Genomic DNA, 15,575 nt, shown 5'->3' on the forward strand with positions numbered 1-15,575 from the left:
GAAGGAAGGTAAGGCCCTGAAAAATGTAAGGTAGACAGAGGAAGGTATCTCCTCTTGAGAGGGAGGATGCTTTACCTCCTGCTCCTTCTTGTAGAAGCCTAGGCAGGTCTCCCATAGCCACTATTCTGTGTGTCTCCAGGCCTCTCCATTACTAAAACCATCACAGGAGAATGAAGGCAATCTAAGTGTAGGTGCTACAACATTTACCATAGACAAGGCCATCAGAGATAATTAACAAAGTTTGTAAATTGTCTGCTTTAGTGATCTAACTAAAACCCTCCATCTTGTCTCTGCTACTTTTTTAGGTCTTTCTAAGGTGGCATCAATACAGAAGAAGAGCGGATACATGCTTAGCATTTTCTTAAGTTTTGCTTTACCTGCAGAATCTCTCTCTTCAGCAACAAGAGGTGCTTCTGCTTTTGCTGTTTTGGGCTTTCTTCCCCGCCTGGCCTTCCTCCTTGAGTCTGTACTGGCACTGGCTGCATCACAAGTCACTGGCTGATCTACAGGGGAAGCTTCTACTGCTTTCTCTGCAACAGCCTCATTTTGGCTGGTTTGGGAGGCACCTTTAGCTTGTTCCAGGTGACTCAGCAAGTGCTCTGGGTGGACGGGAAAGAACATCAGAGTAAGGAGGTAAGAAACTGTCATGAAATACTCAAATGGATAGATCCAGCTTATGAGGGCAACATCACTTAGGAGAGACTCACTTCAAATTATTTCAAAAGCATACAGTCTATTAAACATTGAAACAATTACTCACAGGGACTGAATTATTAAGAGATTTATTAGATATCACTATAAAAAGGTTGTGCTCCCTGATAATAGGCATGTTTTACCGAATGTCAAAGTTATTTAGCAGCCTAGGTCCTCTTTTCAGAAATGATTCATCAGATGGCCAGAGCTCTTCAGTATTTTAAATTCTTTTGAAAACTGCACAATATAGCTGCAAAGGAAATGCAATAAAAAAAACCCAGAAGTATTTCATTACCTTTTCTAAATCTGTGCTGTAAATGCCACACAATATTACTAAGAATAAGCTGGCATCACTGACCTTACACATTTTTCATGCAGTTCCACATCCCTGATACGCCTAACATTCACATGTCATTTCCTATACAAGTTTTATTTCTTCTAGATTCAAGATCACAGTTGTTTGTCCATAGATTGACCACTGACTGCCATATCCAAAATACCACTGTTTTACCATTTTCCCTTTTTCTTAAAAAAACACAAATATTAAGACTTTTATGTTACTGCATCATAGACAGGGCATGGGTTCACAGTGCCCTGCTCTGGAAAAGCAGAATTCTGACTTTTCTCAGTAGTCTCTCATGAATTTCTAGCACTTACCTGTCAGCAGATGAGGCTCCTGGAATGCAGATGAACACACTTTACACGTCCACTGGCTGGACTCTGCTTCTGCACCTCTGCTGCCTTCTGGAGTGTTCACTAAATCACAAGGAGAAATACTGAAAAGCTTTGAAAATGGGAAGGTGAAAAACTGCTGCAGCTTTGTTTATCTTGCAATAACTCCCTGAGTAACGCAAGTCAGAATTTAAGCAGTAAGAGGCCCACAGGGGCATCTGGGATAATTTCACGATTTTTCAAATATGAACACCTGAAGCATCAGAACAGATGAGAAGTTAGAACAGAAACGATGCCAAAAGAGAGTATCAGTGCTCTTTTGAAGTCTAAAGGGTTCTTTTATCACTTTCTAAAGAACTGTGATTATCAAAGGCACAATATAAAGCCATTTTTAGCACCTTTAAAACCGGTGTTACTAGTACTCTTCTGGGTCAACTGAGGACAGAAGCAAGAGAAGCTTCTTCGCCCTCCATGAAAAGCATTGCAGAGTAAGAACATCTGGATTAACGGAAGTAAAGGTGAGGATAATGATAACTCAATTTCATTAATCAGATGTTCTATAAAACCACCATATTATATGTTTTCATTAACATATCAGCTCACTCCAGATAAAGAAAAAAAAAGAAAAGATTAGAGGGAAAATTGAACTGGAATAAAAAAAGAAAAAAAAAAAAGAAAAGAGGAAAACAGTTACTCTGTTCAGTGTCCATTGTCTTTAAGTCCTTGGATGATATGTCTGAATTTGTTAAGAGGATCTGATAAATCTAGACTGGTTCAGAGATTTTTTTTTTTGGTACATACAAAGCTGAATAGTCCACAGTCGACAAGACTCTCTCAGAGAGGGAGTATGACACTGAAATTAGTTAAGTGAATGGCAGCTGTCCTGGGTTCAGCTGTAGCAGTAATTTTTCTCCTTCCTTGCAGTAGCTGGTGCAGTGCTGTGGTTTTGACTTTAGCCTGAGAATAGTTGCTGAACTGTTTTCAGTTGTTGCTTAGTAATGCTTACTCTGACCAAGGACTTTGCAGTCTCATGCTCTGACAGCGAGGAGGAGCAAGGGAGGCCAGAAGGAAGCAGAGACAGAACACCTTGAGCCAAACTAGCCAAAAGGGTATTCCACACCACAGCACGTCATGCCCAGTATATAAACTGGGGAGAGTTACTTGCTGCTCGGGTCGGGCTGGGTATCGGTCACGGTAACTGTGTGGGTAACTGTGCCTCAGTTTCTGCCACAGATTTCCTATATTCCTCCTTTTCAGTGTTGTCTCTTAGACCAAAATAAAAGATTCTCTGAGGCACAGAGTGTCCCTGCTACAAGTTACGTTCAATGTTCTGCACTACAGAAGTGTGATCTCATCCATGATGTAATAACTAAACAAAAAAATGACTAGACAATTCAGCAACATCAGTTTATTCTTCACAGACTATACAAAGAAGTTCAGAGCTCTGTCTGGGAGGCTAAAACCAGCAAACCTAAACCCCAAGATTCTGCATAACTTCAAAAACCAGTCAGATTGGCAGGCAACAGGTAAGCTACTCCACCAGCCTCACAAAGTTGCAGGCTAATAAAGCTTAAAAAGGACCATCTGCAAAACTGAAGTCTGCCTTGGAAAACTGTCCCTGACTCTGCAGTTCCCTTGCTCCTTAGCTGCCTCAAGGAGTAAACCTGGAAACCCTGGTTATGCATTGCCTTGCCAGGAAGACTCAGGTCCTGCTTAGATTTCCACTTCAGGCTTCCAGCATGGCTGCAGGGCAATCCAGTTTACTTGGAAGAACAGATCTGTCAGTTGGCAACTGCTTCGTACTACTTGAGGCAAATATGCAGAATCAAGAGAGGTATAATATTTAGCTTTGGAAATACCAAAACATTATCTCAGTGAGAGCACTTTAGGATTCCCAAAGTATAACACACAGCATTTTGTTTCTATTGAAGTTGGACTTTCAGGAGGATGAAGGGGTTGTTAAAACTCTTCATAGTTTCCTCTCCCCCAGCAAAAAAAATCAGTGGTGCCAAAATCAAAGACAACTCCCCAGTCAACTTCACATTTTAGCTGTGACAGTATCCAATTAAATGAATGGATCTTCTGATTAATTGCTCTGTACACATCTGCAACAATTCTCCTCCTCTTCTGGCTAATTTTAGTATTAGCGAGCAAAATTCTGATAATTTGAACTATTACACTTTGCAGAGAGCGTCTGAAGATTTTCTCTGCAATTGCACCCCCCACCCCCCACGCCACTTCCACTAATAACCACCTCCAAAGTCAGAAGCAGTTGTGGTTTTCTGTCATTTTTTAACCTGCAAATGTATTATAAGCACAATGGCCATGAAAATAAAAAGAAACCGCAGACTTTCAAATCCTCTCTAGATTAGGATTTGTCCAAGGCTATATAACCATAATATCTGCATAGAAGTGGTACACATGGCAGCTCTTTAGATCTGTATCTGTCCTCTGTCTCCTTTAAGAATACCATGATTTTGCATACCTGCTGGATCAGCTGCTGGTATGCTGCATTTCTTCGTTTTTTTATGGGGGAAGACAGCAGACGAAGGTTTTGAAGATGTTTTATTTCCCTCTTTATCAGAATCCATCACTACCAAGCATGTATCTGTGAAGAGGAAAAACAGTTCCTTTTACTTTCCAGACCCTTTGATTCTCTTGCTCTGTGCTGAGGGCAGTAACTATAGTCAGAAAGTTTTGCCCTATGGCAGGCCTGCAAAATACATTCTCATGTAAAATCCTAACCAGAACATTCTTAAGCCTGAATCTCACAAAATGTGCCTTTCATATTCTGAAGTGTATAGTGAAAGTGCTGAACATAGAATGCAGGACATACCTAAACAGTATTTTTAAATACCCATATGAACACAAAAATACAGGAACAGGTTAAACTAAAGAGAAAACTCAGTTAATACCAACTGGAAACATCTCAGAATTCAAAAACCTCTTAACCGCATAGATTCACCTGTAGCACTTAAGAATGTGCTTACCATCAAGATCAGCTGTAAAGCATGCTGATGGCAATGCCCTCCCCCAAGCCATTTGTCACCCCAAATTATATTCAGACTAGCAGTACCATTCAGAGAGTACTCGAGCTCAAGAGCAGAGCAAAAATGCTCTTGCAATGCTAAAGGATCATGCCTTTTAGCTGTAGAAATGCAAAAGCAGAAGAAAATGAAGAGGCAGAGGAAAAAAAAAGACTTCTGGCAATTCTAATTCAGATTCTAAAAAACCTGCTGCCTTTCTTTGCCAATGCACAACAAATCATGTGGAATGGCAGTTCACTCTTGAGCTTAACTTATTCAAGTGGGTCCCATGTAAGGCTGCATAAGATACATGGAAGTTTCCAAAACTGTGTAACAGTTCTGAGCAAAAGCAAAACTTTCACTTCAATTGAAAGAGAATGCTTCTTGAGCAAATCTGCATAAATGTTTACACTTCCACTGATTCTTGGGTTCCTTTGCTCTTCTACCCAGAAATGTTTTGATGCCACCACCACTTCTTTAGTTAAGAACTACTTATCCAGTTTGATTACTCTGAAGATGCTGAATCATCAATTAGGCCATCCATTTTCAAAACCTTAGATATATCATGATCATCTATCCTTTCTTCTCGTAGGACAACCATGTATGCAGGTCAGCCTGACTCTAAGGCTAACAAACTCAGGGTCAGAACCTATTTGATAAACAGCACTGCCAACTACACCAGTAGGGGACTATCAGTCCCTATCAGAACTGGGCCCTTAGGAAGGAAAAAAGGCCCCCACACATACCATTGGCAATACTAGAGACCTGCTTCAGCACTGGCTTTTCCATTTTTTTGGCGTAAAAAGCTGCATACCACACTCGCAGCTCAGTTCCTGGTGGGATGTCCTGGGAGGTGGTGAAGTAAATATCATTGTCATGCTGGAAGGCAGTTAAGTTTTGATGCTCATATTCAGTGGCTGGTCGCACCATCATCATCCAGTTGCAATCATCTTCATTTGAGGTGTCAAAATATACCAGGGGCCCATCCTTCTGGAACACCTGCCAAACAAAATATCCATATAATAAAACCCTACCAAATAATGCAAAGTTAAAAATAAACCTTATTTTCTGCTTTTGCAACGGCTTCCATTCAATGCACATCAGAGACAAAGCAAGCCTCAACACTTGCATCACGATGTATGCAATGTGATGTATCCGTCACATCTTCAGATGAGGATGTCTTAGACAGACTACCAGGGGCAGGATGGGAGCAAACTGAACTTTTATCTGAAGAATTCTTGCTATAGCAACCAGTTTCTCACAAAATCTTAATGACTGAATACAGGAGAATGGAGGAGAATGCAAACAGCATGCCCAATTCACTTTTCTAGATCTTTGCTTCTGAGTTAGGTATTACTGAAAACTAAAACTGAATTTAACTTTTACTGTAGCATTATGCCTACCAAAACTTGTCAAGAAAAGAGTAAAACAAATGTAAGACAGAAAAAAATACTTACTCTGCATGTTCCATAAACCTAGTGTGTATGTCACTCATCACATACAATCAAATTGAAGAAACTCATTAAAACAACTGAAATGAGCTGCCATAATCATTGTCCCTCTTGTATCATCACATGCAGAAGGTTTCTCCCGTAACCATGTTCCCATGGAACACACAGAATGAGTCTACAGTTTGGTTCTTCTGTATGTTGCTCAGAGAATGGTTGTTTAGCTAGTCCATTACAGGGCATGCTTATAAGATGTCCCAAATGATGCCCCTACACATCTTTTCCCATAGTGTAAGATAGCATAAATTCATCGTGGGTAAACCTGACTCTTTGCTATTGCTTTTCATGTGCCCTGTCTTACCTTCAGGGGAAAAACTGATTCTTTTTCCAGGTTGGCAACTCTCTTGGATTCAAATGGGCCAAACTGAGTACGTTTCACTAGCTGAGTCAGAGCAAACACTCCTTCAGTCCCATCTTCCAGTTGTCTTATCTCCAAATTAGAAGGCAGAGATGATCTAAAAATTGAAGAGAGAATTGAGGGGAAAAAAAAAGTTACACATGGGACAACAGTACAGAAACCCATGGAAAGAAGTCAACATGTATTTCTCCCAACTTCAGAGACAGCCAAGTCTGCCACATAGGTGATTAAATGAGTGTTCAACCCATGTAAGCCCAGAGACCTGACAGATTGCACCTGTAGGTGCTGACAGAGCAGTCACTACCATAGTTAGACTATTCTCAATTGTTTTGGAAAGATCATGGGCATCACAGAAGGCCCCTGATGACTGAAGAAAAATGTTGCACCCATCTTCAAAAGAGCCCAAATGGATGATACAAGAAACTGCAGCTTGGTTAGCCTCACTTCTGTTCCTGGGAAAATCATGGAACAGGACCTTCTGAGAGGCATTTAGAGGCACATGAGAAGGTGGCAAGAGAAACAGTCACCATGGACTGACTAAGGGCAACTCATGCCTGACAGACTGCCCTCCAGGATAAAATGACCATGTTTGTGGATGAGGGAAAAGCAGTGGATGCCGTTCAGTAAGGCTTTCAACGCTATCTCTCTGTCCAAGTTGGGATGTTATGGACTGGAGGGCACACAGCTACTAGGGTAAATAAGCTGCTGGGTTGTCAGGCTTAGAGGGTCCTGTTCTTTACCTGGAGACCATAACTGGGGTACCACAAAGATTTGTGCTGGGACATCTGTATTGTTTAACATCATTATCAACAACCTAGAACGGACAATGGAGTGCACTCCTGTCCAGTCTGCAGATCACACTGACTGGGGGACATAGTCAGATGGCGAGACTGCTATCCAGAGGGACCCGGATAGCCTGGATAGACAGATAAACTGATAGGAATCACATGAAATTCCAAGGACAAATGCAAAGCCCTGCAGGAGGGAAGAAAGAACCCCAGCCAGTACCATCACCAGAGAGAAAGACCCTGGGGGGGAGGTGGTGGATAGCAAGCTGGACATGAGGCCATAGAATGTCCCAGCAGCAAAGGGGACCATAAGCATTCTGGATGGTATGAACTGTAGCAGCCAACAGACTGAGGTGAATGATCATCCCCCTCTGCTCTGCACTTGCTAGATCCTACCTCCCATTTCAGGCTCATGAAATGGAAAGACATAACAAATTGGACTGAGCTCACGGGAGGACCACCAGTATGGTCAAAGGCTAGAGCAGTGAGGGCAGGCTGGGGAAGGAGAGCTTGATCAGCCTGGGGAAGAGATGGCGTGGCGGCCCAAAAAGCCATCTGTGTATACCTACAGAGATGTAATTGGGATGGAGGAATCAGGCTTTTCCCAGGAGCTCATGGCAAGAGCAGAAGAGACAATAGCATCAGGCCTGTTAAGACAGTAGTCCTCATTAACACTTGATGCAGAAGATCATCCATGGCAGGTTTCCAGGCATAGGAAGGCAAGGACTGGTAGGAGTTGCAAGGAGCTTCCTTTTCTGGGAAAGCCCAGAAAACCAGCTACGCAGCCAGTGTACACTGTGGGGCACCAAGAATATCTGGCCCAGGCAGAGATGGGTCAGGGCATCCACATGGCAGACCCAACACATTTAGTGTTTGTTACTGGGATTACACAGTATGACCTACACAGCCACCATATGTCAGACTTGCTGTCCACATTTTAAGTCCATGATTTCCCCCCCAAAAAATATGGAAGCCCTTAGCACATTTTATAATACAAGAAGCCATCTGAACTCTCTTTCCTTTTTTGACTTGTCCTGCATCTTCACGATAGTTGTTTCTCTCCCTTAGCCTTATATTTTACACATTAATATGAAGTTTGCTGACATTCCTGATTGCCTTTCACTATAAAAATCACTACTTAGTGTTGTTTTCTCCCAGTTAGATCTAGCCTATTTGTTTCTTTTGGCAAGCATGAATGTTTCTGCCATACTGTCACACATTTTCTGACAGAAGCATTACCCCATATCATTCGTAAAATCTCATAATAAAGAGAACAACTTGTTTTGCCTCTCAGAGGTTATACCAAGCAGGAGGACACAACAATTCATACAAATGAGAAATCCTCACACATTTCTATGAATCTAATAAGGTACACATGAGGAGGGGAAACAGTTGCAGGTACTCAACCAAGACAGAAGTCATCACCCCATCTGGCAGTATCTTTTTGCCAGAAACCTCAGCAAAGAAGCCAAGTCCTGATGAGCAGCATATTATTTTTTGGCTTCGATTCAGTAAAGCACTTAAGGGTATGCATCAATTTTTCTATTTAATCAAGGCCATACGCTTTCCATAGATTGGGGCTTCACTTTTCAGCTGTCACTGTGAAAATCATTAAATAGCAAATATGCTTTAAAGAACTAATATGGGTGTTGGGTTAATCAGAACTAACACAAATGTTCCTTACCTTGCCCTGCTCAATACAAAGGAGTCTTTGACTGTCACCACCGGGCCAAGCTCAGGACACTCTGAATCGTGGTACTGCCCACAGTCCTCGCACCCTGCAAGGAAGCAGACAGCATACAGAAAGGTTGATGGAAAACACTCCGTTAGACAGCTGCTTTCTCCTTTCAAGAGCCAAATACAAAATCTAACACCAGGCAAAATACATACATACAGAGGCAGATGTTTATTTATATTGCTTAAAAGAACATGTATAATTGAACATCAAGTTGACAGCTGGCACTTGTGTAGGTGAGATAACACACACAATGATCAGTACAATTAGAAGACAATTGTTAAAATTCTCTCTCAAAGGAAAATAATTGCCTTACATCCACAGCAACTATTCTGCTTAAAGATGACATTATTCTTCAGACAAAGTGCCATAACATCTAGCAGCTAAAGAAAACTTTCCCAGGACCCAGGCTTTTAGAAAGAGCTTGGGTAGGGTGGTCTTCTTAGTGACAGGAGGCACAAACCCAGTAGCAGTAGCAGAACTGTCACAGGGTCTCAGCAGGGCATGAACATGCTGTGAGAGCACAGCTCTGCCTAGAGCCATGTCTGGCCCGCTCAGGCTCTTCACCCACAGTGCAGGGAGAGATACCTCCAAGATACCTTCTGGTGCCTTTCCAAACAAGTCAGCTTGCTGCACAGTACACTTCAGCCACTTCTTAATTCACTGTTAGCTTACCTAAATTAACTTCTAGTTTACGTGGCTGTAAATTACCCAGAACTGAATGGTTCCTAAAAAACAATTTTCAGCCCAGGATAATTTGTGGCTTTCTAAAATAAGCTGACTGAACAGGATTTCAAATGCATATACATTGCTTCACCGTAAAAAATAGCTGTCAGACTTCCCTGTCTGGTCAGCTGCTAATGCAGCTTAAGAAGAGATCATCGCACAGGGGTTATATTCCTACAATGCGATTTACACCTGAGCTCCATGCTCACAAGGGCAAGTCAGGTAACCCCAGTAAGGATGCAAAGTAGAGGGTGGTTACGCTTTGGAAAGAGAACAAGAAAAAAGCCATGTCATTCCAGGGTATACTCCTTCTGGTAAAGCCACTCTTTACTCCTAACTGGAAACCTCTCCCTCCCAGTATCAGTCCCAGTGAACTAACAAAAAAATTTCTTCTTAGATGTGGAAAAGGGATCCCAATCTACAATGCAGTGCTCCATATTGTTTCTTCTTCTGGCAACAAAAACAGCTTAGCAGTGAAAATCCACGTACATTTGACAAATGGTGGTAGTATCAGCTTGTGCAACCCCCTAGCGTAGCTGCCGTTTCTTCCCTTCTGGTGAACCAAGGAAAGGATCATAAAGCTGTTCCCATCAGCTTATTTTTCAGATGAATGAATTTCCCAATCCAGTTTGCTGTACAGCACCAGACAGCTGTACCAGAGAAAAGGATCTGTGGGAAAGTGCTGTCCACTTAGCACTGACATCACAACTAAGCCTACAGCCATCCTGCACTGTTTACCATACCACCACCCTTAGCTGTGCCTGCAGCTCACACTGTCCTTAATATTACAGAAATTATCTGGGATAAATACAAATTTCCAAAACTAGAGAGGGTGAAGGAGCCACAGAGGAATGTGCAAACCAGACTATTGAAAAGAACTGGATTATCATCTACAAAGGGTTGTCATAACCAACGGGGACAGGAAGGAATAGCTGGAGCAACAGGCTCTTTTGCCTTTGCTGCCAGAGGAAACAAAGCGCTTCATCATTTCCCTCACCTTTCAACTGCACCCCTCACCTTTGCAAAGTACCAGCCACTGCACAGGTTCAACAAGGGGCAGACAGTATTGTCCAAAACTATATGTGGTAATCAGCTACATATTTCTCTCACGCCTTTGCAGATGAATGACAAAAGCAGAGGGGACTTGATACTGATACATTGTGTAGTGTGTCTATCAAAATCTAAGGGATGCCTTACAGCAGACATTCCCCAAGGCTTTTACACTCACCATATGTGACACTTTCAAGAGATTACAGCCATAGCAGGAATACAAAACTAAGCATGGGTTAAATGGTAAAATACCTTGAGAGAAGTATATACACAAACTTCTATCAAAAAATTCCAAAACTCTCTTTTGTCTATGAAACTCGTATTCAATGACACTAACTGTCCAGAAAGGATGAGCCTGCGTCCTCCATCTGTGGAAGTGCAGATCTTTCACACAGCCTAGAGGTCAGAGTTCCCCACAGACACTCCTGGTTGCTAAAGCTGGGGTTAGGGCTTAGGCTAGTTTTAGGCCTTCAATCTCACTTCGACCATGAAAAAGCTGCTCTGCTAACTCACATTCAGACGTCTCTTTATCTGGTTGCAAAAAAAAACCCAACCATGAGAATGTTCATGCTTAAAATGAGCAACCTTCTCTTACCCCACAAACTGTTTAAACTTCCTTTACATAAATACTTTTCTAAATAAAAACTTTGCCTGTTTTAGTCTTTCATTTCAAACATTCTGAGTAGACAAGTCACATCATCAGAATTAGATCATTTTCTAATACTTACAGATAAACATAGTCTCATCACTGCCATCTCCAGCCATTTTTAAGCCTGCCAAAATACAAAAGATAAGGTTAGTTCTGAATGACTTCTACTTTCCATAGTATAGAACCCCTTTATGGTGTAATGATGCTGACTGACCCAGAGCCATACCCAAAGACATTACTGCCCCTGCAGGAGTATCAATGGAAAGTCAAAGAAATTAAAGTTGCTAGAAATCCTTCAGTGGCTGCTGTATCATTCATTACATGTGTTGCTGAATTCACCACCAAGAAGCCTAAATGTCCGTAGGTTCACAGGCATTTCTCTCTGAGGCAATGCTGTCACACGTCATTCCTCATCCTTCCTCTTGCCAACCTTCAGACATTCCTGTGTATCCCCTGCTATAAGCTCCTGTGGAGCCTCAGAACAAACAGAGCCAGAGGACTAATCCAGGCCAGCAACAACCACCGCAGAAACAAAGCCTGTCTGGTTCAGTGAAGCATTTTATTGAACAGTAGCTTAAAAAATTACCTCTGAAGGGTGGATCAGTTATTAAATAAACACAATAATCTCAAGAACCTAAAAACTGCAGATACAATCATGATTTGTTCCAAAGGCAAAGGTATACTGCGGTAACAAACATCAGAAAACCTGGGAAAACTAATCTCATCTTTGTAACTGATCTTCCATGAAACGTTAAGTCATCAATTTGCTTTGACCTGTAAAATAAGGATAACCTATATTCACTTTTATAAATCAGTTTTGGTAGTATGTATTAAAAACTGGGTGCTCAATGATGTCTAGGCAATCTAAATGGTTGGCAAATAGTATGATTATGTATGGCTAAGATCATGACACAAGCAAGATCTAGACAATTGTTTTCCCTTTTCTAACCATGAAAAAGTTCTCCTCTTCAAATAAGCAATTTTCTCAATGGCCCAGTGAGAAGCAAAGCAACTTGAACATCATGACCCAATTCTAAGAGAGAATGAGGCTGCAGAAAGGGCAAACACATTGGTCAAGAGAACAGGAAGGAATAAGAGACTGAACCTGTGAGAGGGAGAACAGGAGAGGAAAAGTAAGCAAAGACACACCAAGCTAGCAGAGCCGTTTGAAAAAATATAATGCATTTGCCACTACAACAAAAGCCAAGCCAGAGATGTGTATAAGCACTCAGGATCAGCACAGGAGCAGGACTTCCCATTATGAGTTTATTCTTTAACACTGATGCTTCATATGGTCTGTGTGGCTGAGGCCTGGAAACACGCCTCAGGCTGGAGCCCGGAGAGGCAACTACTGCACAGATACCGGCTCTACTGACTTCTCAGCACAAGTGAAGTCCCTGTCCCACAAAACCCCTTCCACTGTTTCAGGAAGGACTCCATAGTTGTGCCAAGCCTGCTGCTAATGCCATGATGGTGCCTGTGCACACCGGGCAGCAATGTCTAGTCTTTAGCTGCTGGCTGCACCCATGCTCCGCTCCCCCTCAAACCTCCTCCAGAAGCAGCAAAAAGAATCCTTTATAATTCCATAGGTTACTCCCAATTACCAAAGGACGTCCACTGCCACATGGAGGGGTGCTGAGTGGAAAGCCAGCATGACAACTGATGGGAATACAAAAGAACATCTGGTCCCTGCGGCTCTTGGTCACAGCAGGAGGGATCCTGCTGCTTAGTTATCTGGGCAACAGCCTAAGGAGGATTTTGGTCACCGAGTCTGGGCATCCCGGCCTGTCCCAAGCACTGTCCTCCCCAGCTCCACCTCATGTGAACAGCACAATCCCTCCTAACACCTGCGGCCCCAGTAAAGGGCCAGCGCTGCCCTTCTGCAGCACAAGCTAGGCCTTCCTTGGCTACTGTTACGATGAAGTACTTAAACTTAGATACAAAATCCCAATGTTGAGCATGAGCAGCAACTCAGGGAATTTCTCAAAAGCTTTTTACCTGAAAGCACTGTAGGCAATGCAACAGGTGTTTACAGAATCCTACAGTATGATGCAAAGCAAGCCATAGAAACTGTATTGTAGGTTGATGGCAAAAATGGTTTGCTTTGCTTTTTAACCAAGATGTTTTGCAGATGCTCTGCACTATTACAAGCCGTGTACATCCAGTTATTTTTAGATAGTTTGTATCCTGACAAGACTTTAATCCTAGATATGGCTGAATTAACAAATACTTTTCCTGGTCAGTGATTCAGACACGCAGGGGACACAGTCATCAAGACCAGCAATGCTGCTGTATGACCTGCTCATCAAAGGCATTCACCTTCTAGGACTTCCCTGTGTTGCCTTCTTCACAAACTGCAGACTGATGACAGGCAGCATTACAGGAGCAGCCATGTCAGTCTTGTTCTAGGGACCATAGATGAGAATAGCAACAAAGGGGCAGGGAAATCATAGTACCAGAAATGCTCAAGGTGATGGGGAGAAAGCATAAAAGTCCCTCAAACGCACTCTGCGCAGTTGATAAGCACACTGCATCTCACTGTCTGCATTAGCACAATTCTCACTTTTGCAGCACATACTTTCATTTTCCACACTGCAACATTCCTGATTTGTTATCTGTCTTTCCTGCGCTCAGCACAATGACCTGCTGAAATAATTCCTCTGAAATAAACAGGAAATAAAATTTCCCTCTAAAATAAACAGGAACGGGTAACAAACTCACACCTCAACATGCAGGTGCAAAGACAGCTACGAACCTTGAGTTTGTATCTGCACCTTGCTATAAACTGCTGCATGTGTAAGAAAAGAAGGGCTGCCCCAAAATGGGTTTAACAGTTCTGCTTTGCAAACACATACTCGTATACTGCTAACCCATGGGATCCAAAACTCTTGGCAAATCTCAACTGTATTTCCCAAGGGTTTTTGAAATAGATGACATTATGCCACCCACCCCAGCTGGTAAACAGAATCATGAAGGGCCATGCAAGCTCACACGATGGCACTGAAGACAGACTCAAAGTTTTTCACCTTCATCTGCTGCTGCTGTGGGCCATGTCTGATTTTCTTTTCAAGCATTTGTATCAGAAAAATATTCCATTAAGTCACTCATCCTGCTGCACATAATCATGTTCTTGCCTTGCAGAGATAATAAAAGCCTCTCAGAATTACAGATATTTTAATATAAAACAGAGCGCGATCATTAAGCAGTGAATAACCAGGTGAAAAGCTACAACAAAAGTTAAAGCACAGGTAGAAGGCCCAATTCTGATGGCAGAAAACCAGAATTTTCTGGTTTTTTTTTGGTTTATAATCAGTACAATTAACTGAGTGATTTGTGCCTGAGAGTAATACACAGAGCTAAGCAAACTCCAGCTGCAACACGGGCCTCTGGACACTTCTGAAACTCGAGGGAACCCAAATGAAGACACTGAGGGGATGCAGCATCACAGGTATCTGTTTACAGAGCATGATGTGCAGCAGCAGGGAACCACTCAAGCCGTAAGCTATCCATATAAATCAGACCTGGTGTAACAGCATAGTTTCTCCTTCTAAACTGCTGAAGAAAGAAATCAGGCTGCAGTGGCAGGTTGAGCAATTCTGATCTTGCCGTAGATTTTAAAAGACCAGGTAAGAAAAAAATAAAAATAAAACCGAACCCTAAAAATCTGTATTTAACGACCAACAAAGTCAAATTAATGTTCCCCCTTCTTCTTGCTTCATTTTTCCATTAAAGTTCTAGAATGGGCTTCAACTAGTGGGAATAAGTAACTTGAAAACAGAGGCAGATGGGTACTGAAAATATATTTGTGCAAGCAGAATGCACTTAAAAATACAGATTGTTTTCTTTATGATGTAGTCTAGTTTGTTCATGCTCCTGCTCAAAGTAATCAGAAACTACCTGGCAGAATATCTAGTAAACTACAGCAAGGCACTGTATTTCTAAAGAAGTACGACCATTCTATCAGCTACTGTTGAGAAGGCAGAGTGGAACACTTTATGCACCAGCTGGGGGGATCACAAAGTGGGTAGTGAGGTTACCCACCTTCCCTTTCCATCGTTTACAGTGACCATGGTCACTCTGCCTCTGGTGCATAGAGTACATGCAAAGTTTAATGAAGACGACCAGAAAACAAGCGTATGGCAGAAAGTCTGTGCACAGCAAGCACTGCAGGCTGCGGCTTTCTTCCTTTTGTCTTGCAATGAACACACCTCACCTCTTCCAGTACCTGAAGGGGGCCTATGGGAAAGCTGTAGGGGGGCTTTTACAAGGGCACGTAGAGACAGGACAAGGGGAAATGGCTTTAAGTTGAAAAAGGGTAGATTTAGATTAGATGTAAGGAAGAAATTCTTCACAATGAGGGCGGCAAGGCA

The 15,575-nt window shown here is 42.3% G+C and overlaps 1 protein-coding gene across 5 annotated transcripts in view; it reads right to left on the minus strand.

Moving 5' to 3' along the window:
* Positions 1-15,575, minus strand: part of PRDM15 (PR/SET domain 15) — a 40,517-nt gene that overhangs the window by 23,810 nt on the left and 1,132 nt on the right. For 4 of the 5 annotated variants that reach the window (XM_062602565.1, XM_062602562.1, XM_062602564.1 and 1 more), the window contains exons 2-8: positions 11,285-11,329; positions 8,730-8,823; positions 6,201-6,354; positions 5,138-5,390; positions 3,851-3,973; positions 1,351-1,449; positions 378-599 (exon numbers count right to left, since the gene is read on the minus strand). In XM_062602565.1, coding sequence (XP_062458549.1) covers positions 378-599; positions 1,351-1,449; positions 3,851-3,973; positions 5,138-5,390; positions 6,201-6,354; positions 8,730-8,823; positions 11,285-11,321 — 982 coding nt within the window. In that variant the 5' untranslated portion in view covers positions 11,322-11,329. Of the gene's footprint in view, positions 1-377; positions 600-1,350; positions 1,450-3,850; positions 3,974-5,137; positions 5,391-6,200; positions 6,355-8,729; positions 8,824-11,284; positions 11,330-15,575 lie in introns of those variants that run through there. The other variant, XM_062602566.1, reaches the window with a different exon arrangement.

Source organism: Pezoporus occidentalis, unplaced genomic scaffold, assembly GCF_034315485.1.
Source record: "Pezoporus occidentalis ecotype Australia unplaced genomic scaffold, CSIRO_AGI_Poc_V1 ctg77, whole genome shotgun sequence".
NCBI classification, from domain to species: domain Eukaryota; kingdom Metazoa; phylum Chordata; class Aves; order Psittaciformes; family Psittacidae; genus Pezoporus; species Pezoporus occidentalis.